Source organism: Castor canadensis, chromosome 7 (assembly GCF_047511655.1).
Source record: "Castor canadensis chromosome 7, mCasCan1.hap1v2, whole genome shotgun sequence".
Classification (NCBI taxonomy): domain Eukaryota; kingdom Metazoa; phylum Chordata; class Mammalia; order Rodentia; family Castoridae; genus Castor; species Castor canadensis.
This window is the reverse complement of record NC_133392.1, coordinates 140,217,232-140,240,847: the sequence shown is the minus strand read 5'-3', so window position 1 is coordinate 140,240,847 and position 23,616 is coordinate 140,217,232. Positions and strand designations below refer to the sequence as shown.

Below are 23,616 nucleotides of genomic sequence, written 5' to 3'. Positions count from 1 at the left end.
TGTTTGTCCTGGGTGCAAATAGTTCAGGAGACCCCCCCATCTCCAAAATAATCAGAGCAAGATGGACTGGAGGTGCAGCTCCTATGGTAGAGCACCTGCTTTGCAAGCATGAAGCCCTGAGTTCAAACCCTAATCCCACCAGTACTGAAAAGAAAAAAGAAAAACAAGATTAGACAAGCACACATTGTGTGTATCCACATACTTATGTAATGTAAACATATAGAGAAAATGGCACCATTTTAAACTGCACAGACATTCATGAATATGTGTTTAAATAAGCACAGAAAACATTTGGAAGGAAATGAGCCAAACTGATAAAAGCAGTTAACTCTGAAAAACAGATAACTAAAATTATTTTAAAACGATAATACACTATCCAAAAAAAAATTCCATTTTAAGCAGAAAGTAGGATAGTGGTCGCCTAGGCTAGGGGTATGAGAGCTTAGGGCTAAGTGATAATGAGCTCTTTCTAGTGTGACAAAAATGTTCTAAAACTGTGCTGCTGGTTGAACAAACTCTGGTACTATACTAAAACCACTCAATGAATACAATAGTACACTTTAAATGAGTGACTTGTATGGCATATGAGTTCAATCTCAGAAACCTGTCTTAAAATTCTACTTTACTCCAGGCACCTGTGGCTCATACCTGTCATCCTAGCTACTTGGGAGGCTGACATCAGGAGAATGGAGGTTTGAAGCAGGTCTGGGCAAACATTATGCAAGATCCCACCTTCAAAACAACCAGAGCAAATATGGACTCGAGGCATGGCTCAAACCCCAATCACACCAAATTAAAAACAAAAAAAAAACTACTTTAGATAGACATAACATAGAACAAAAATTCTGTATTTCAGATTCACAATCTGTACTTTATACTAGCTCCCAAATAAAAACTTTAAACCCAAGTCAGGCCCAACTAGCTCACACCTGTAATCCTAGCTACTCAGGAGGATCACAGTTCAAAGCCAGCCATGGCAAATAGTTTGAGACCCTTTCTCGAAAACACCCAACACAAAAAAGGGCTGATGAAGTGACCTAAGTAGTATAACACCTCCCTAGCAAGTGTAAAGCCTGGAGTTCAAAACCTCAGTACCAGAAGAAAAAAAAAAAAAACTTTAAACCCAAAATCTATCTCTTTAAAAAGCTTCAAATGAAGCAGGGTATAGAGGTACATGCCTATAATCCTAGCACTTAGGAGGCTGAGGCCAGAGAATCACAAGTTCCAGGACAACCTAAAGCTACAAAGAAACCCTGTCTTTAAAAAAAAAAAAAAAAAACTTTCAAATGGGGACAGGGATGTAGCTCAGTGATAAGAGTACTTGCCTCCAGCATTCATGAGGTCATGGGCTTGATCCCCAGCATGAAATAAAATTTAAAATAAAATATTTCCAATGGGAAACAATAAAGGGGGAAATTACAACTATTATTCTGTCATCATAGGGTTACTATTTTCTTTAGATATCCTAGCAAAGAATATTCACTTCTGAGAACAGAAAATAACTTTTAAAAAGTATTAGGTTCAGACAGCATGGCACTGTTTCCCAATGTGTGATATAACCAGATATAGAAACAAGCTTTAATACTTCACAAATTAAAGAAACTGGGCTGGAGGTGTGGCTGCAGTGGTAGAGTACCTACCTAGCAAGCATGAGGCCCTGAGTTAAAACCCAGTATCGCCAAAAAAAAAAAAAAAAATTAAGGAAAGAAGCCTTGTTCCTCTGGCCCTTTCTCTTTCTGTATCTATGATATTGTTCAAGAAATTCAAATAAGTAAAATAAGTAAGTATAAGCACCAAATCAGAGCTGATAGAACTCCTTAAAAGTTCTTTAATACAGCCATTCAATGAATGCTTCCTGACTTCTTATCTTCAAGACTCTACTGTTACGCCTTATTCCTTTATCAATTCAAAATGACATCTTGGTATGTTCAAAATAAAACACTCCACTCAATACATCTCTTCAATATGCCCTGATAACATAATGTACTCATTCATCTCTTATGAGGTATATTTGCCAGGTGATGGAAATAAAAGGCAAAAGATAATTTTGGTTCTTAACTAATGTGCACATGATCACCAGGGAGTGCTTTAAAAAACAATGCATGAACTGTGACTCATCACTGGAGATTTTGATTCAGCAGGTCTGGACTTAAGCCCAACAATCTGTTTATTGAACCAGATTGCTAGGCCACAATAGGGGAAAGGTAAATATTCAACTCTGTTAATACAGTTACTGATGTTTCAGAGTAAGATGTGTACCAAGTCTCACAGTGGCACCAAAAGAGAACATACAACCTTGGAGAAAAGAGGGAGTTAAGGGGAATGTTTACCAGAAATGAAGATACTTTAACTGAAGTTTGAAAGATAAGGACACAGCTAGGTTAGTAAAGAAGGAATGGGTCTCCAAGAAAGACAACTACATAAATAAAAATAGCACCAAAAATAAAATAAAAATAGGGCTGGGGTATGGGTCAACTGGTGAAACACCTGGATAGCAAGCGCAAGGCACCAAGTTCAAACCCCAGGACCATCAGAACAATAAATAGCATCAACTGTGCTATTTATTTCATGTGTTTTCATAATACTTTCATATTACATATTACATATGAAGTATTATGAAAGTATTTCATAATACTTTCAGGACTGCTGGAGTGCTGGTAAAGAAAACTGGAGAGATAAGCTGGGCCATGAGAAAGAGTTGGAAGTTATCCTAAAAGCAAAGAGAAAAGCAGAAGGAAAGAGAGACAGACAGACGGAGACAGAGACAGAAATTCAGCTGAGCATGGTGGCACATGCCTGTAAACCCAACACCAGGGAGGCAGAGGTAGGAGGTTAACAAGGCCAGCCTGGACTACATAGTGAGTTCCAGCAGGGGATGCTTAGAGATCCTGTCTCAAAGAATTTAAAAAAAAAAAAAAAAAAAAAGGCAAGCATGAGACATAGCAGATTGTGCCTTCAGAAAACTATTTGAGGCTGGCAGAGTGGCCCAAGTGGTAAAGCACATGCACATCAAGAGAGAGGCCCCAAATTCAAACCTCAGTACTGCAAAAAAAAAAAGGAAAAGAAAACTATTTGGTCTGGTGCCAGTGGCTCACACCTATAATCCTAGCTACTCAGGAGGCAGAGATCAGGAGGATCACAGTGCAAAGCCAGCCGAGATAAATAGTTCATGAGGGTATGGGTCAAGTGGGAGAACACCTGCCTAGTAAGCATGAGACTCAGAGTTCAAACCCCATATACTCCCAAAGGAAAGGAAAAAATTCTCTTTGGCAACATAAGAGATTTGGAAAAACAGAAGATCACTGTAAATGTCCAGGCAAGAAGTATTAGCCTATCCAATAAAGCAGGAGAGGGTTAGGGTATAACCTTAGAACTGTTGCAGGAGGCAGGAATCTACGGTAGCTCCTAGTATGCTTGTAATGAAGATGCCATCCACAGTAGAGCCACGGTGGATCATGCCTGTAATCCTAGCTAGAGAAGAGGCAGAGATCAGAAGGGTAACAGTTGAAAGCCAGCCTGGGCAAACAGTTCTCGAGAACCCATATCAAAATTCCCAACACAAAAAACATGGCTAGCAAAGTAGCTCAAGTGGTAGAGCACCGCCTAGCAAGTGGAAGGTTCTGAGTTCAAACCCCAGTACAGCCAAAAAAAAAAAAAAAAAAAAAAAACCACAAGATGACATTCACAGAAATAGAATATAGAAAATTAAGGAAACTAATGAGTTCAGTTTTAAACAATATCACTGAGCACCTATTAAATACCAAGTACTGGGATCCTATATAAAAAATGTGTTCTTACTGCTGTCCCTAGATTACAAATGTACAAACAGCAAGCAGAGCTTTAAAATGCGTGATGTGCGTAGATGTGTGCTTTATAGAAACTTGACTGTTCCACAAGAAATAGTAGGTCTCTAGTAGAAAGAGTTAGTCACATTCAACATATATCATCCACGAGAGCTTACTACATGATACCTCATCATCCTCATCCAGAACACAGGAATGATAAAAACCTACATGGAGGGCTCAGTAGTAGAGCACTTACCTACCATGCTTGAAGCTCTAGGTTCAATCCCTAGCACCAAGCAGGAGGTTGAGGAAGAGTGGAACCAGAGGTATGACTCTAGTACTTACCTAGCCAGCACAAGGCCCTGAGTTCAAACCTCAGTACTACCCAAAAAGTTCATGAAAAATCTTAGTGGTTTAAATCATGTAAGAAGACTAGAACAGTTCCAGCAAAGCTTATGAGTATGTGCGGTTATTACTTCTGCATACAGAAAAGCAGCACACAGTAACACTACAAAAAATTTACCCATAGATCTCACTGAATACACTCAGTTTATCCCAGCATCTAAGCTCAATTCATAAAAACATTTTCTTAATCCAAACAAAGATTGCTGCATTAGGAAAAAAAAGTTGAATGAATTTCAAGGTCTTCTCCAACTCCAAAATTTCACTGGAAATGTATTACCATATACTTTCATCCAACATGACAGACCAAGCTCCTAATACTAAAAGGTCTTCTCCAACTCCAAAATACTAAAGGTCTTCTCCAACTCCAAAATTTCACTGGAAATGTATTACCATATACTTTCATCCAACATGACAGACCAAGCTCCTAATACTAAAACAGTATTTTTCTCTACTTTAACCATTTGAAATTTGAAATACACAAAATGGACACGATTACCTAGAATCTTCTCACCTATACAAATATAACACTATTTTGTGGGGTTTTTTCTCCTAGTCTTTAATACATATGCCAAATTCTTTTTTTTTTTGTGGTATTTGGACTTGAACTCAGGGCCTACATCTTAAGCCACTCCACCACCCCTTTTCTGTAATGGATTTTTTTTGAGATAGCGTCTCGTGAACTATTTGCCCAGCCTGGCTTTGACCCATGATCCTCCTGATCTCAGCCTCCTGAGTAGCTAGAATTACAGGTGTGAGACACCGGCACCTGGCTCATAGACCACATTCTTAAATGAATACATAGACTATAAAACCTACTTTCCACAAATGAAGGAACTATATCTGGTAACACTCTCATGATTTTTTTTTTTTTTTTGGAACATCCCCACCTCAGCCCTCATCTCCTATAGACTCACTGTAATTCTCATTTTGAAACTCTCCTTGTAATTTTTCCTCCCTTTGTGATACTAAGTTTCTTCACAAAAGAAGAACATATTATTTTTTGCCTTGGGCTGGGGAAGTGGCTCAAATGGTAGAGTGCCTGCCTAGCAAGCATGAGGCCCTGAGTTCAAACCCCAGTACCACTTAAAAAAGAAAAAAAGGATATTTTTGCCGTGTGTGTGTGTGTGTGTGTGTGTGTGTGTGTGTGTGTGTGTGACACTAAGGTTTGAACTCAGGGCCATGCACTTCCTAGGCAGGCACTCTATCGCTTGAGGCACACCTCCCATCCTTTTTTGCTTTGGTCATTTTCCAGGTTAAGAGCTCCTATTTCTTGCCCTAGGTCAGCCTCAAACCTCCATCCTCCTATCTATTGAGCTGGGAACACAGGCATGAGCCACCATGGCCAGCTTACTAATTGAAATGGCATCTGGCTAACATTTTACCAAGGCTGGCCTCAAACCCAATCCTCCAGATCTCTGCCTCCAGTGTAGCTGGGATTACAGGTTGAGCCATCAAGTCTAGCTTATTTTTTTACAAGGCTTCTGATCCATAATAGCATCTCCCTAATTTGGGATAATTGGGGAGAAAAAGAGAACAATTTGAATCAATAAACTCTTAACAAATTAAAAAACTTTTTTATAATTAATAGGAGGTTTGATACTTTTAAATACATACAGTAAGTAGAATTAGCAAATTGTTCTCTCATTAAAGTCCTCAGGGAACCTTCCTTAATAGAGTAAAATTAAGCTGGATGTGGGTGGTTGTGCATGCCTGTAATTCAAGCACTGGCGGTTAAGGCAGGAGGATGAGAGTTCAAGGCCAGCCCAGGCAACATAGTGAGACTGTTTCAAACACCCTCCCCCCACAAAAAAAAAAAAAAGTTTGGTGCAGTGGCAATCTTAGCTACTTGGAAGCTAAGACTGGGAGCAGTTTGAGATCAGCCCAGGCAAAAAAAGTTCACAAGACTCAACCTAAACCAATAGCTGGGCACACTAGTGTGGACCTGTCATTCCAGCTACATGAGAGGCTAAGATCAGGAGAATCATAGGTCTAGGCCAGTCCAGGCAAAAAAACTCACAAGATCTCATCTCATCGGAGAACGCTGAGCCTGATAGTGTGCACCTGTCATCCCACCTATGGCAGGAAGTATAAAATAGGAGGATCTTACTCCAAGCAAGCCCAGGCAAACATCCAGACCCTACCTCAAAAATAACCAGAGCAATGCTGGGCACCGGTGGCTCACACCTGTAATCCTAGTTACTGAGGAGACAGAGATCAGGAGGGATGGCAGTTCAAAGTCAATCAGGCAAACAGTTCACAAGACCTCATCTCAGGGGCTGGCGGAGTGACATGTGAGAGTGCCTCCCTAGCAAGCGTGAGTTCAAACTCTAGTACCACCAAAAAAATAAAAATAACCAGAGCAAAAGGGCTGGAGGTATGGCTCAAATAGTTGAGCACCTGCCTAGTGAGCATGAGGCCCTGAGAACACACCAATGTACCAGCAAAAAAAAAGAGAGCGAGCAATTACTTGTCATTATCATTATCGACTGACTATATATTCATGGCATCTAAAGAGTTAGCAGCTCCCTGAAAAGATCTAGTCTCTAAAGTTTAAGCATTCCTCTTCCCAAAGTTGTAACCAATTTTATTTACACCGCCAGCCTGCAAATACTTTCTTCAGAGAGAAAAGTTACCATTAGCCCCAGTTAAACTTGTAGCTCAATTGGAAAAATTCCAAATCCATACTGCAAAGCTATACCTAAGCAAATCTTTCCACACCCTCCTTTAGTGTGTGTGGGGGTGCGGAGGTGGACTTGCAAAGGAGGCACTCTATGTTTTGACCCACACCTCCAGTCTGGTTATTTTGGAGATAGGAGTCTCAAAACCTACTTGCCCAGGTCAGCCTTGATCCTTGATCCTCCTAATCTCAGCCTCCTGTAGAGTCAGTCACCACAGTCCAGCTTCACACACACACACACACACATACACACACACTATTAAAGAGCACTAGGAGACACCCAAAAAACTAGATAGCAATTGTTGCCCTCAAGGCAGAGAAACTAATGCAGATACTTTAAAGAGACAGAGGAGAAGAGGACCAGGAACCAGAGAAAAGGTTAGTTCAAGAAGAATTAACCTAGAAGGTAACACACATGCACAGGAAATCAATGCAAGTCAACTCCCTGTATAGCTAGGCTTATCTCAACTAGCAAAAACCCTTGTTCCTTCCTATTATTGCTTATACTCTCTCTTCAACAAAATTAGAGATAAGGGCAAAATAGTTTCTGCCTAGTAGCAAGGGAACAGGAGGGGAGGGGGGAGGTGAGGGAGGTAAGGGAGGGGGCGGGGGGGGGAAGGGGGGAGAAATGAACCAAACGTATGCACATATAAATAAAAGAAAAAGAAAAAAAAAGAGCACTGGTAGCAGTAAAATTTCTGCCATCTGTCATTTTAGTATGTTTTCTTAAAAGATCTATGCACTCTTTAACTTGGCCTGGGGGTATATAGCTCAATGGTAGCTTATTTTTCTAGCATGAACAGGGTTCTAAAAATAATAAACAAAAAATTTTAAGTAACCAAGAGAAATGAAAGGATATGGTCACACACACACATCTGTACACAAATGTTCACAGTACCAGGCACCAGTAGCTCACGCCTGTAATCCTAGCTACTTGGGAGGCTGAGATCAGGAGGATTGAGGTTTGAAGCCAGCCTGGGCAAATAGTTCTCAAGACCCCGTCTCCAAAATAACTACAGAGCAAAATGGAGTCTCAAGTGGTAGGTAAAGCACCTACTTTGCAAAGTACAAAGCCCTGAGTTCAGAATCCAGTCCCACCAAAAATAAATAAATAAATAAACACACATATTTTTTTTCACAGATTTATGCAATGGAATACTATTCAGAAATAAAAAAGAAATGAAGTACTAATACATATAACATGGATGCGCTTTTTTTTTTTTTTGGCCGTAGTAGGGTTCCAACCCAGGACCTCACATATTTACTACTAACTCTGGATAAAGCTTTGAAACAGTAAGCGAAGTGAAAAAAGGCCGTTACAAAGGGCCATAACCCATATGTGACTATTTATATGAAATGTCCAGAACAGGCAAGTCCATAGAGAAATAGACTGCTTGCCTGTTGATGGGGAATGATAAAGATGTTCTAAAATTTATTGTGATGGTAAGTGAACAATTGCACAAATGGACTGAAACCTACTGAATCATATACTTTAAATGAGTAAACTGCACATCAATAAACCTGTTACTTAAATTAGGTCCCTATTTCCACAAACCTAAAACAGTTTTCCTGATGAGACTCATAGAAATACTATGAAAAGTAATTCAGGGCTGGGACTAGCTCAGTGCACAAGATTTGCTTTGCAAGCACCAGGCACACATATACTCCCTCACACACACCTGTAATCCCAGCACTTCAGAAAGCTAAGGAAGTGGGTCACTACTGAGGCCAGCATGGGCTACACAGCAAGACTCTGTCTCAAAAAAAACCAAACACACACACACACACACACACGGAAAAAAGGCTAAACTCACTTAACCTACTGCCAATCTTTTCACCACTCCTCACAACATTCCTAGCAGGGAGCACAGTGTCTAGGTAGCCAGTGCAGTCCACAGCTACACACATTCATAGTTGCCTTATGGCTCCTTACTGTATTCAGAAGATAAAGAAAGTGAAAGTAAAATACAGAGAGGATAAAAATCACTCTAATAAGCTGGGTGCCAGTGGCTCATGCCTGTTAGATACTCAGGAGGCAGAGATCAGGCGGATCCCAGTTCAAAGCCAGCCCAGGCAAGATAGTTTACAAGAACCTATCTCAAAAAAAAAAAAAAAAAAAAATCACAAAAAAGGGCTGGTGGAGTGGCTCAAGGTATAGGCCCTGAGTTCAAACCTCAGTACTGGAAAAAAAAAAAAGAAAAGAAACCCTTCAAATAAAAAACAAAACTATGACCTCCCTGTCCATCCTTGATATTCACTACTCTCTTAGTGCTGTGCTGTTAATCCTAGTTCTTGAGTGTATACTGAGTGTACAAGTCATTTCACAGAAGTGAGTGTCTGGACAAGCTCTCCACAATATCCAAAGCTTAATTCTGTACTCAGTCTGTAGAAAGCATTCAGCAAACATTGTTGCCTGAGAAAAAAATGTACATATACACAAAAGATATATCTCTTCTGCAACTTTTTACAGAAAGGTAGGATTAAAAAAAAAATTAGGATTACACAAAAAAAAAAAAAAAAAGGAATGAGGTGTGGCTCAAGCAAAGGAGTACCTGTCTAGAAAGCACAAAGCCCCAAGTTCAAACCCTAATACCACAAAAAAAGAAAAAAGAAAAAAAAATGCAAGGAAAAGGAGTAATATCCTACTACTTTAGTTGCAAGGCACTTCAACCACATCATCCATCATTGAAATTTAAAACATAACTCTTCCTAACTGCTGTTTTTCTAAGAATTCCCCGACTTCTTTTCTTTTGCCACAAGAGGGCTTGATGCTCAGAGCAAATTGCATAACCTCCATTCTGGTCGTATTTCTGAATTCTTAATTGACCCCACTTTATTTTCCTAATATATCCTTGTTCTCCCATTGTGATATATCACTATCACCTATAACTCTTTTCTATCCCTAATTCCACACCAAAAAACCTTTGAAACAAATCAAATTATCAGTCACCTAGGAGGCACACGCTCAAGTTCCATAAAGTGTTAGCAAGGGGCATCTGACTGAACACTTTCTTTTGGGCTTTTTTTGTTTTCTTTTTGTTTGTTTGTTTGTTTTGGTGCTGGGGATTAAACTCAGGGCCCCTGAGCTACACCTCCAGCTGGAATGAGATAATTATTGAGGTTATAGTCAAAGTGAGGCCGCTGCTGATTCTTTTGACTGTGTGCATGTTAAATCTTGTGAACTCAAGATATAAAGAGCGCAGATATAAGAGAAAACAAAATATGAAAGGTGGATTAACTTTGTTTTAATGCATGTAACTAAATGCTACTGACCCACATGCTGAGTCACCTAAACAATCTACTCAGAAAGACATGGATTAACTCAGCACTGAAGTAAGAAAGGCAGGTATCAGCATATCCCTGCAAGAAGGCAGCACCATGTGAAAGAAAAAGAAGCAGAACTACAGTCAAAGAGAATACTCTGTTCACTAAATTTTGCCTAGCTATCTACAATTATCTCCTAGGTTGTCAACCTAAGTTGGATACTGACAGACCCTAGTGTCAAAGACTGCAAGCAAAAATGAGTAAGCTCTATGGAGCTGCCCCAACCCAGAGCTTCTCCCTACCTCTGTTACTTATAATGTAATAGGAGCCACAGTTCCACCAAAGGACCTTAAAATTTTCCCCTATTTCATCACCCATTTTATCTCACAGCAGTTTACAGAGAAAACAGATTTCACAATAAGAGAATAAAACAATCACAAGTTAAAAACTTGACCTTCAGTTTTGCATGATGAAATTTTCAATGCTATTCAGATAAAGTCTTACCCATGACAGTAAATAAACAAATTTTAAGATACACAGCTCATTTAAGTGAGATGTATTTTTTAGCATTATGATCCACATCTATTTTTTTTTTGGCAGTATGGGATTTGAACTCAGGGCCTCATACTTGCAAGACAGGTGCTCTTCCACTTCACTCTCTCCAGACAGCCCTATTTTTGTATAGGGTCTTGAGAGCTATTTGCCTGGGGCTGGCTCCAAACCAAGCCTCTTGACCTCTCCTGCTCAACAGCAAGGATCACAGATGTGAGCCACCTATTCCCAGCCCACATAGCTTCTTAATTACTCACTGCAGGTATAATTTTAGACTTCCCTCCAAAACAAGTCCACTTTCCCCTGAAATTCCTCACAATTTGGCTCAAAATGGGGGCTATGAAGTTTATAATTATACCAAACATAGTCGTTTTATATAAAGGAACAAAGTATATGCAATATGTTATATTTTTTTTTTTTTAGACAGTTTCTGGCTATGTAGCCCAGGCTGGCCTCAAACTTCCAATACTCCTGCCCACCTCCCAGGTGCTGGGATTACAGACATGCATGCCCACACTTACTTGGTATATTCTTAAAGTAGAAAAAAAAAAGATAGAAAACTGTAAAAAACAGGCATGGTAGCACCTGCTGTAATCCCAAATTAAGTCAGGCATGGGGACACCTGTTGTACCTGGTGCAGGAGTATTGCAAGTTTGAGGCCAGCCTGAGCTACATAGCAAGACCCTGTCTCAAAAATAATAATATAACATATTACATGGCACCTGGGAGGCAGAGAGAGGCAGGAGGCTCTCAAGTTTGAGGCCAACCTGGGCTATACAATGAGACCCTGTCTCAAAAAAAAAATCAGAAAGTAATGATAAAAATTAATAAAATAAGCATATGAACAAACCATTAATATATTTAATTTAAATATTAGTTAATATATAAATTAATATGTTTTAATTTATGACTTCTAAATTTCATCTCATTTCAGATATCTCAGCTTGCAAGACTTTTAATGTACTGGACCTTACCTCAACACAAGTTCTCAAACTATTTTTTTTTTTTTTTGTGGGACTAGGGCTTGAACTCAGAGCTTCACATTTGCAAAGCAGGCACTCTACCACTTGAGCCATACATTTAAGTCCATTTTGCTCTGGATACTTTGGAGATGGAGGTCTTGCAAACTTACCATGGCTGACCTCAAACTACAGTTCTGATCTCAGCCTCTCAAGGAGCTAGGATTACAATGAGACACTGGTGCCTGGCTCAAACTCTTAATGTTTTAAACTTTTATTTAAAAGATGACATGCTAATTATCTGTCAAGTTTCATAAAAGAAAATAAACATTCAAAAATATCAATCCAAATACATACTTAAGAACAGCATAAGACCTCACTATTGAAAGAAGAAAAAGCTAAGTGCAGTATGGCACACTTGTAATCCCAGCTCCTTCAGAGGCTGAGGCAGGAAGGTCTTGAATGAGTTTGAAGTCAGCCTGGGCAGCACAGTGAAAGCCGGTCTCAAAATAAAATTAATTCAAAGTGCAGAAGGTGGCTTTCCAGCCTCAGCCTCGGCCCCTGAAGCCGCCACGATGTTCTACCCAAGAAAAACCAGATTAGCATTTACGAACTCCTTTTCAAGGAGGGAGTGATGATAGCCAAGAAGGATGTCCACAAGCCCAAGCACCCAGAGCTGGCAGACAAGCATGGCCAATGCAGTCTCTCAAGTCTCAAGACTACATGAAGCAACAATCTGCCTAGAGACATTTTTACTAGTACCTTACTAAGGAGGGTATCCAGTATCTCCATGGTGCCTCCCACCTGCCATCCTGCCCCACAGCCATCCCAAGACAGACACCAGCAAAATCACAAGAGGTGAAGCCAACAGAGACACATACAGAGTGCTATGCCCCTGGTGCTGACATGAAAGCTGAGGCTGGGGCTGGGTCAGCAACTGAATTTCAGTTTAGAGGCAGATTTGGTCATGGATGTGGTCAACCACCTCAATAAAATTAGAGGGGATTCTTTTGTGTTGAATTAACTTGTAGCCAGGGAGAAAAAAGTGCAGAAAGTGCAGCTCAAGCACTAAGCCTTGTAAGTAATGCCCTGTAAGCATGAAGCCCTGAATTTAAACCACAGTTCAAACGCCAGTACTGGGAAAAAAATAAGTAAAATAAAAAGCAAAAGAGGGAAAAACTCAGCAACTAAGAAGATTTGCAGGTTGGCATGGATCAAGTGGCAAAGTGCTTGCCTAGCAAGTATAAAGCCCTGAGTTCAAACATCACTACCATACCCTCAACCCCCTAAAAAATAAAAACATGATCTGATATGACAGGCTGGAAAATCCTACTTCAAAAGGTTAAAAAGAAGGGTTGGGGATTTAGCTCAGTGGAAAAGTGCTTGCTTGGCAAGTTCAAGGCCCTGAGTTTGGTCCCCAGCACCAAAAAATAAAAACAACACTTAACAAAAGTATAGCTGGGCACAGTAGCTCACATCTATAATCCCAGGAACTCCAGCTACTTGGTAGGGAGCTATCTAGAGAATCACACTTCAAGGCTAGCCTAGGCAAAAAGTTAGTGAAACCCCAACTCAATCAATAAACCAGACATGGTGGTTCATATCTGTGATCCCAGCTATCTACGTGGGAAGTCATAGGTAGGGAAATCACAGTCTGAGGCCAGTGCAGGGCAAAAAACATTAAGATCCTACCATGAAGGGTAACTAAAAGAAAAAAGGGCTGCAGCCTTGTATCAAGTGGTAAAGCACTTTCCTAGGAAGCATGAGGTCCTGGTTTCAAACCCCAGTACCACACCAAAACAATTAATAAATAAACAAATGCATAACTTATCAGAAATAAAGGACCTGATGCAATAGTTTCCTGCCTTTCGATACTATTGGCTGGTATCACAGATTGTGACATTCTGTCTTTTGCCAGTTTACTGGTTAAAGGATTCTATGAATTTGATCTTAAACTGTGTTCCATGGGGAAGCAGCAAGGGAGGGAGGAGGCAGACTGCTTGTCTAACACGCATGAGGACCCTGGATTTGATCTCCAGCAAAGGAATGGAGGGAAGGGAGGGAGAAAGGAAGGAAACAGGCTGAGGAAGTCAGCCACAGCAGAAAGGAGTACCAAGAGTGTGGTGGGGCATGCTGGCAATAAGGTCACTTTGTATTAAGTCATTCCATCTCTACAGGGACATTACCACTTAGAACACTTCTGGAAACAGAAAGGAAACAAAATGCACTACAGCCTTACTGCTCATTGAAAAGGCAGACTTCTGTCTTTATGGGAGAAAACTCAACATTACTTGTACTTATCTCCTTATCAAGCTTATAATCTTAGAAGTTGCTACTTTGTTGCAACAGCTCCCTTCTGTCTGGTTTGTCAAGCCTAGAAAGGTAAAAGTGTATCTAGAACATGCATACTGGTACCTAAAAGACTTATTTCAAAACCAAGAGACCAAAATAAAAGCCACAGGGGCGTGGCTCAAGCATGAGGTCCTCAGTTCAAACCCCAGTACCACCAAAAAAAATTTTAAAAAAAGATCAAAACCAGGTTCTACCCTATAAGTAGCTTCAGTTTCTTGTCTCTCAAAAAAGGATATTACCTCACTCATAAAATTGTTGTAAGGACTAAATTCAGGGACTACATAGTCAAGCGCCTAGAACATAAGTGCTCAATAAATGTTGCCATTATCAGTGGTTCTCAACCAACCTCTTCTCCACTCTGCCCTACCTCACAAATCGCACAGACTCTTACACTCCCATCAGGAACAGTGGCTGACAGGACAGAGATTCTCCACCTACACATATGCCCCTTTGTGGTTTACTGGCTTGGGGGAGAGGGTTATTTTGTCTTGTTTTGCTTTTTGAGACAAAGTCTCACTACTGGCACTACTGGCCTCAAACACACACTCCTCCTGCCTCAGCCTCCTGAGTGCTAAGATTACAGGCACACATCACCATACTCAGCACCCTTTGTTCTTCAACTGTACTACACTCACCACCTTTCCTTGTCCAAACAGCCTCTACCTGTTCCCATGTGTTTTCCAAGACAGCAGAACTGTAAGATCCTCTCATTTACCTGAGAGCAAAACAATATGAAGAACATATGGTTTTTCCCTCATTCAATCAATATAAAATATTTTAATATAAAATACCTCAATCAATATAAAATACTTCCAGGGAAAGGGGCATGAAAAACTGAACAGACTCTGCCCTAGAATTGTTCAGTACAGGGGTGAGAGGGTTAAACACCAAAAGCAGTAAATTACCACACAATATAATGACTGCAGCCCAAACCTACACCCCACACCAGCTACCCAAAGTTCCATAACATTGTTCGTTATCTCATGTACCTGGCCCACCAGTATTGTATGGTGATTAATGCCAGATTCCAAACTGGTCACTGGTTTAGGGCCCCAGGGCAGGGAACAGGTTTCGTCATTTAATATTATTAACTCAAGTTTGCTAACTGAGCTGGACAAAATTGCTCATGATCTCAAAGATGATGCCTTCTAATCGGAGTCAGCCTCAGACAGGCCACAATAAGCCTTCGATAAACACTTGTTGGCTTACCCAGCACAACCAGATCTTAGACCTTAGAGCTCCACAGAGGACTGACCTAGGGTCTGATCTGCTCACTTAGCAAAAGACAGGCTAAGCAATGTGAGCCGCCTTCCAACTTTCACCTTCAGTTTATTATTAGGAAAGTTAACCTAAGATTTTTATAGATCTGTAAGACAGATTTTAAAACCAAGTTTTATTATTTTTAAACAAAGCTTATCCAAATAAAGCATAAATAACAGGCTTTCTGCTTTGCCCCTTACACAAGTGCTACCCAAATTCAACACCTCTTACCTTGATTTCTCTATGTAGCTGTCTACAGTATACCACCTGGATATTCTGCCTACACCTCAAAATCAACATATACACTATCAAATTTAATCATATATTCCCAAACCAACCCCCTCTGTACTCCCTTTCTCTATTACCTCATTTTACCAGGAAGCTAAGATTTCAACTTCAACCAGCCAATTCTGCACATGTAACAGTCCCATATCTTCTTTTTGCTTTGCTTTCGCTATCAGACCAAATATGAGCAGTATAAAAGAAGGTATTAGGGGCTGCCAAGTGGCTCAAGTGATAGAGCACCTGCCTAGCAGCATTAGGCCCTAAGTTCAAAAGCCAGTACTGTAAAAAAAAAAAAAAAAATTATGTACATGAAGGTACGAGGGGCTGGGGGTATAGATCAGTGATAAAGCTCTTGCCTGGCACACTCAAGGCCCTGGGTTTGATCCCCAGCACCAAAAACAAAACAACAACAACAAAAAACACCTCCAAGTTAACAAGAAACAAAGTGCCTTAAGTAATAGGTACACAATAATAACAAAAGGTGCCAAAAGTGCACAGCAAGCAGCTTCCTGACCCTGCAGTTCTCAATGCCCCTCACCTACAGATACTATGAAACAGTACTGATTCTGAGGACTGTGCTAGTAAAACAAAGCACCATGGGTTGAGGATTTAGCTGAATGGTACAGTGCTTGACTAACAAAGCTAGGAAAGGGAGTTCAGTCCCCAACACAGGAAAAGAAAAAAAGGTGGAGTGTTCCAAAAAAAAAAAAGGAACTAGTAACAGAGATCAATAGATTTCTGTTGCATAAGAGAGTAAATTCTCACTCTTTGTTTCTACTATAGTAAAGAATCCTTTCTGGAGAAGTCAAGGGAAGCATAACTGAAAATTCAGATTTGCAGTGTGCTTCTGACCGGCTGTTTTAGAGGCAGAACAGAACTAAAGGACTAACAAAAAATATCAGTTCTTTTTGCTAACCAATACTCCAACTAGCAGTATCAAAGGAACCTTTGCAAATTTAACCTATACCCAATTCCAAGAATAATCTGATTAAGTCTAATCCTTTGGTCAGGAAACACAGATCACACTACTATCAGTAAAATATGGTCTGATTTCCACCTTCGGTTTTGGATTAGTAAAATTAAGTGTTAAAACTAAGGCCACGAATGATGGTACACTGCCTGTAATCTCAGCTACGCAGGAGGCAGAGACAGGAAGAACTGGAGTTGGAGGCTATCCCAGGCAAAGTTAGCAGGAGACTCTATCTCAAAAACAAAATTTAAGGAAAAAAAGCAAGATCCCCTCCCCCCCTCCAAAACAGCCAAATCAAAATGAACTGGAAATGTGGTTCAAGTGGTAGAGTGCCTGCTTTATAAGTGTGAAGTTCTGAATTCAAACTCCAGTACCACCCAAAAAAACAAAAACAAACAAACAAAAAACCAGAAAGGCTAGGGGGCATAGCTCAAGTGGTAGAGCACTTGCCTAGCAAATGGGAGGCCCTGGGTTTAATCCCCAGTATCACAAGGGAAAAAAAAAGTAAAAATTAACCAAAATCAAACAAATTTTTAGAACACAAGGACAAAGATGGTGAAAAACTAAAAGACATATGCAACCCCTCCTAGTGACACAAAAACAACCAGTTCCACTTCAAACAAACTCTCATTTGAGCAGCTGATTTCTTATGAAGTCACCACTACTTCTGACTACATCTTAAAAATAAGACACCCAAATCCAACAGAAAAGACCCTAATATACGTATTTGTCCTACAAACAGCCCAATTCTTAAAAGCATGTCAACAAGGGAAAAAGTACTCTTTGTTAAAAAGTATTCCTAGAAATGGAATGTGCATATTAAAACAACCTTAAGTCTATTTTAAAATAAATTGGTTATCTACTATGTACTAGCAGATAATATTACAATGATTATTTTTTAAAACACGTAACTCTTTTGTTTAAACCAAATTAAATAACAATTTAAGCTTTTAAAGACATTCAATGAAAGCAGATTTCCTAAGTGGACAGTGATTATAAAAGTTTCAAAGCTGAAATAGTGAACTTTTTTTACCTGATGTTCTGCATGAATGTTATCCCCAGTAGGCCATCGATGTTTGCTATTATTATAGCCGCCTCCACCACTTCCTCCTCCCCCAAGCTGCTCACCATGCTGCCTCTGAAAGAAGTAGTCCACCATAGCGTCGTCCTGAGAACGGCCTGCAACTCCTATCGATCCTGGGACAGGGCTGGAGTGTGTCCCAGCTGCAAGAGCCTGATTTGCAGCTGGTTGTGGCTGCGCTTGCGACCCTGTTCCAGATGTCAAAACAACAGGCATGTTGGGATTAGCTGGTTCTTGAGGGTGATGTTTCAGGTGGGGGCTGAAAGAGTCCTGCCAAAGCACTGCTTTTCTCTTCAAGACACATGCAACGCTCATTCCACCAACACCTAAGAACAAACAGGTTACAAATGTTTTAATATTTATATTTTTTAAACAACCTGAAATACACCAAAACAAATATGATTCTATGTGTTCTGGAATACAATCACATGTATCCAGTTTCTATTAAATAGCAAAGTGTTTTGTAATATACACACAGTTTCCTAAACTGAAATCTCCACTCGGGAGTTGTTTAGGCTGGGTGTATGGCAATAAAGGTAACTAGTGGCAGGCACCCTTAAGACATTGGGATCAGGACTGAAAACTGTAACTTCAGGGAAGCATTACCAAGTGGTAACAAATAGGGACTGGGGATGCAGCTCACTGTTAAGGCACTTGCTAACATGAGCAAGGCCCTGGTGCTGATCCCCAGCACCACACACACAAAAAAAAAAACACTGTAGAAACAAACTTCAATGAATGGCTTCACTACCCAATTTACGTACTTTCTCCTTAAGACAATTTTTAAATGGAACACGAGCTTTTTAAAATATCACAACTTCAACTTCATGGACAGGGGTGTAGTTCAGTGAGGTGAACAATCTCCTTAGCACAAGGCCCTGAGTTCCATATCCAATACCACAAAAAAAAAAAAATTATCTTTATAGCAGAAATAGAAATATACTAATAACCAAACAAAACCCTAAACCTCAAATATAATTAACCAATGCCTTAGATTGGCAAACTTGAAAGGACCCTTTAAAATATCCAATATATTCATACCATACTCAAAACAATTAGACATTCTGACCAAGAACAGCAACAGAACCTTCTTAGCTTAAACCTTCTCAGCTGTTATCGATAGGGAAAAAACAATTCAAGACTTTTATCAGTAACTTATATGTAATCACATAATTATTTCATTAGGATTTGACTCCTAGAAGCAGGATGAGACAAACCAAATTCACTTTACTAGTATAGAAAGCCTCACTTTAAATTAAAACCCAGAAGTCTCACCATATAACAGTGTAGCAAATGTAATCTCCAACATTAGCTCACAAAAACATTGGAAAGTAAGGATTTTTATCCCCCATTTTACAGATGAAAACATTAAGGTACAGGAGTTATACGATGTGCTAAGGCCATTCTGCTAGTAAGAAGCAGATATCTGGTCTGCACCTTGAGCTTGGCTCTTTTTACAACCCCTTGCAACAGTATCTCTCACTCCAGTCCTTTATTCCTCTGGAAGGCCAAAAAGAAAATTGATTGTTACTATGAAGCATTACTACTAAAGTTCCTGAAAGCCAAAAAAAATTTACAGTTGTACATACAAAGTATATAAATCAGCCACCAATCAGGACACATCTGTTCACAACCAATAGAGCCAAATTTCAAGGCCATCCTCTGAAAAGTCCACTACTACATAAGCCTTACTGCTTCCTTTTCAGTAACAGAGAAGAAATTATAATCTCTCTTTACTGAATAAGTAGCCTCCTGATAAAGTAACATTCATTTCTCACAACTAATTCATGCTTTAAAGCCAGAAGATGACAAAATGAATCTGTAATCTGTTCAAAACCTAATTTGGAAAGCCAGCCCTAGGTTAACAATTCCAATCCATCAAGAACCTTGAGAGGATACTGAAATAGTTTAGCTTTCTAGACTTTAATTTCTGGTTTCATAAATAAAATCAAGAACCAAAACTAGAAAATTATTACTGCTTCACCATTACTGTTTGCAAAATGCAAACCAGCCAAATGCCTTCCCACTTGATTTTCATTACAGTCCCATCTTCTCAGGGGAATCTCAATCTAACAATTTGGGCAAGTCTTCCACTAAACTAACAACCTCTGAGCCTAATTTCTCACGTAGATAACCTTCCATGCTTCAACTGTGTGTTTTTTGTTTTGTTTTTTAATCAAAATAAGTTAATTGTTAACCTTTTTATGCCCAGTATAAAAATGTGCTGAGGATCCCATGAATTTATAGCCCACCAGTTTGGCAAGGAAGTGCCACAGCTAAGAGAACTCATAAAACAGCAAATACGATCTTTTCTGATATAAAGGACCTGTCAAAATAGTTCATTAAAATGAATTTCCATAAGAAAAAGTAGCTTACCACTGAAGCACACTAAATATAATCTCAGCTAAAAAGGGATTGGGGGCAGATTCTTATAAAAATGTTCAAACAAAACAATTGGCTTTTGTAAAGCAATTTGTAGGACCTGAGACTTCCTGCTTTACCTAAAGAGGCAAGGTAGTTTCTTCAACAAGAGAAAACCTGGCAGGAGGGGCAATTTACAAGTGAGCAAATACCTAAGCAATTAACATGTGTCTTGGGTAATTTTGTAGTATCTTGGCAACTATAGAACAAAAATTAAGAAATCAATCACCTAATTATCAGAAAACATTTAAATTCCTTGTACCTTGTAGGAAACTCTCAAAGGAAGTTTGAAAGCATTTGAAATGTAATTTTTTTTAACAAGTAACACTTTATAAGTTTTAAGCAACTACAATTAAGTGTCAGTTCTAACTAGCTTTCAAATTGTTCAAACAAGATGTAGCTTGGTTTGATTATGCATTTTTTAATAAGAGTTAGAAAACTTCAAAGAAACATCGTTTAATCTATGTCCTTTTACTAAAATTCTTAGTGGTTTAAAAAGTGTTTATTTTTACCACGCTAAACAAACATTCTGTGGTCATAAATTTATTTTAACGCAGTTTATCTTAAACCCAAACTAAACAAATTCCAACTTCAAAAAGCTGTGGCCTTGGACAAAATGAATTCAAGCGTGGCTAAGACAAAATACAGTAACTCAAAGTTCAGAATGCAGTATTTCCAAAAGATCCAGATAAAGAATCAACAGCCTCCACAATGTTTTACAAAGTTAAAAATAGCAAAGGGTCCAAATGTTTGTTTTACTAAAACTGCATCGGAAGCCACCTATCTTGGGGGAGGATTGACTTGGTGACTTTTTAAGTGTTTTCAAAAACAAACAAAAAGCTAGAGCTACAAACCTGTTGTCTCAGAAGTGACTTTAAAATAGAACCCCCAAAACAAGTCTCATAAAATCTCATCCCTAATAATCCCAGTAATAGTATGAAGTGAGCAAAACGATCAAGCGCTGAGAACAGTGTTTTATCATCATTGAACAATAAGGGGAGCAATCCTTCAAACTTTGGTGAGGAGAAAGCCGCCTCTGGTCATTTGTGTGTGGGTTCTCTGGCTTGGTTTGAGGAGGTTTTTTCTTGTTTGGTGGAGGCTATGGAAGGGCTTATGAACTTCAGTGGAGTAAAGTTACAGGAAAGTAATTTTCATTTGAGGTGGGAGTGGTACTCAAGTAAAACAAATGACCTGTGTTTACCAACCACGTTTGCGAGGACGAAAACTACCCAGGATTGTGCATCCAGACGTTTTTTCTCCTACAGAGGGGCGAACCCCTCTTTATGAGTTGAGAGGCAACAACACCGGGAGGCTCAGGGAGGAGGAACCCACCAAAAACACAAGCTCTCACGGAAACAAAAGGCCACTAGCACCCAGGAGCCTAAGAAGCGATCTGAAACTTCCTGATCGCCACTTCTGCACACCGAAGCCTTGCAAAGTTCCCCCGCGGCGGGTCTCACCCGTGGACGAGGGCCACGGAGCTCTCGACACCCCATTTATTGTTCCTCCTCCATCGACGCTGCCACGGAAGCTCGAGAAGTGGAAGAAATCGGGGTGGCACGGAATTACACTCCACGGCCACACACAAGATTCGGGGCTTCGCAAACCCATTAAAAAAAGCAACCCGAATGGCAACACCAATGTCCGGGGACTCCCCAACAGGGCCGAGCACAAGCACCACAGACAACTCTAGGCCTCAGGCCCGGGCCTAAACCCCCTGCATTTTCCTCGCTTCGGCCCCGCTCCCCACCCCCTCCCTCCTTTGATAACAATAGGGGCCTTGCTGCTGACTCCAAAACATGTACGAGGAACAGCAAGTGAGAAGCCTCCGCCAGGGCCCCGGCGGCTTTTCCAAAGCCCTTCTCACCCCCCCAAACGCTCTCAAACGCCAATACGGAGGGATCATCTGCTCGCTAGGCGTCCGGAGCATCGTTTAGGGACGGCAGGGGACGGATACTCACGGGCGGAGCGGTAGGATGAAGATGGATTTCAGCCCCCCGAGCTTCTCTCTTCGGCGCTCTCGCTCCCCCTTACCTTTCACTCCGACAACATGGCGGCCCACTGGGGACTGGGCTGGCGCGGTGCATCATGGGATAGGCTCTGGCCCGGGCTCCGGCGGTGGCAGCGGCGTGTGCGAAGGCAGGCAGCTCTGGAACAGGTTGCCGGGTTGCCATGCCAACCCGGGGCCTGTGTGAACTTGGGAAACTCGCAGGCATACACAACCGCTGCGCGCGCGAGGGCCCGCCCGCTGGGCGATCCCGCGCCGCCGAGGGCAGAAGGCGGGGCCGCGTCGGCCGCACCGGGGCGCGCACGGGGGCGCGCGGAGCGCCCAGCCGGGAGCTGGGCACGCGGGACCGCGCGGGGGCTTCCGCGGAGCCCAGAACTCGGCTGTGGGTGTCCTGGCCACCTGTCCCCGCAATGGTTGCACCAGCTTGCCACGCCCGCACGGCTCCGGCTCTCCACGTTCGAACCTCTTCTCTGAAGCCTGTGACTCGTGGCCTTACTTATTGTCCCTGCCTGTTTCCCCATTTTTAAAATAAAGACAAAAAGGATAACACCTCCTTAACCAAGTACCCGCGAGGCTACAAAGGAATCATATCCGTAAAATGTATGGTCTGTGGCGCTTGTAAATGACGACAATATAATTTGCAAGACCTGGCACTAAAATGACAATGTGAGGCCCCTTGTTCAAAAATTATGTATTAGGAATGTCAAGATGGTGTAGCAGATTCAACCAAGAACGTGGAGCCAACATGCTTCTAAGCACTCAATGTGAGCTACTGTCACTCTGTCCAGTTGTAAGAATGAATGAAAATGTGGCCATTCGGTAAAGTGACTTTTCAAATTACTAGTATTTGATAAGGTAGTTATATAATCTTAAACTAAACTCAGGATAAATTTAAAACTTAGACAAATCACAATACTATAAAAAACTAGAAGATATTGTGGGGAGAGGGTAAGAGAAGGAACTCCATAATTGGAGGAGAGATAATATTTCTAATTACAAATCAAAATCAATAGATCATAAAGAAAAATATTGACCAAAGAAATGTAAACATCTATACAGGAAGGGAGGCCAGCAACAAAGTAGAAACAATGAGAAAATACTTGCAATACATAGTAAGCAAATAGTTACCCATCACAGTAACTTCTCTGGTCAATAATATAAAATCCAAGGGCCACTTCCATGGTTCAGGCCTATAATCTCAGCTCCACTGCAGGCCTTAGGTAGGAGGATCCTGGTTCAGACTCCCCTAATAAAAACAGGAGACCCAGGGTGCCTGTAATCCTAGCTACTCAGGAGGCAGAGATCTGGAGGATTTTGGTTTGAAGTCAGTCTGGGCAAATAGTTCGTGAGACCCTATCTCAAAAAAAAAAAAAAAAAAGAATCACAAAAATGGTTCAAGGCGTAGGCCCTGAGTTCAAACCCCAGTACTGCAAAAAAAAAAAAAAAAAAGAAAGAAAGAAAGAAAAGAAAAAGAAAGAAAGGGGGGTTGGGGAGGATGAGGGAGTGGAGGGGAGGTGGCACAAACAATGTATACACATGTAAGTAAATGTAAAAATAATAAAATAAAGGAGAAAAGAAAGATAAAACGCAGAAAGAA

The 23,616-nt window shown here is 40.6% G+C and overlaps 1 protein-coding gene and 1 pseudogene across 21 annotated transcripts in view; one reads left to right on the top strand and one right to left on the bottom strand.

The window, feature by feature from the left end:
• Nucleotides 1-22,251, bottom strand: part of Pum1 (pumilio RNA binding family member 1) — a 112,885-nt gene extending 90,634 nt beyond the window's left edge. For 11 of the 21 annotated variants that reach the window (XM_020156592.1, XM_020156596.2, XM_020156598.2 and 8 more), the window contains exons 1-2: nucleotides 21,973-22,249; nucleotides 17,543-17,916 (exon numbers count right to left, since the gene is read on the bottom strand). In XM_020156592.1, the coding sequence (XP_020012181.1) occupies nucleotides 17,543-17,905 (363 nt within the window). In that variant the 5' untranslated portion in view covers nucleotides 17,906-17,916; nucleotides 21,973-22,249. Of the gene's footprint in view, nucleotides 1-17,542; nucleotides 17,917-21,972 lie in introns of those variants that run through there. The other 10 variants (XM_020156600.2, XM_074080743.1, XM_020156601.2 and 7 more) reach the window with 5 other exon arrangements.
• On the top strand, nucleotides 4,014-12,635 carry LOC109681725 (small ribosomal subunit protein eS10-like; annotated as a pseudogene).
• Nucleotides 22,252-23,616: the final 1,365 nt, after the last annotated feature.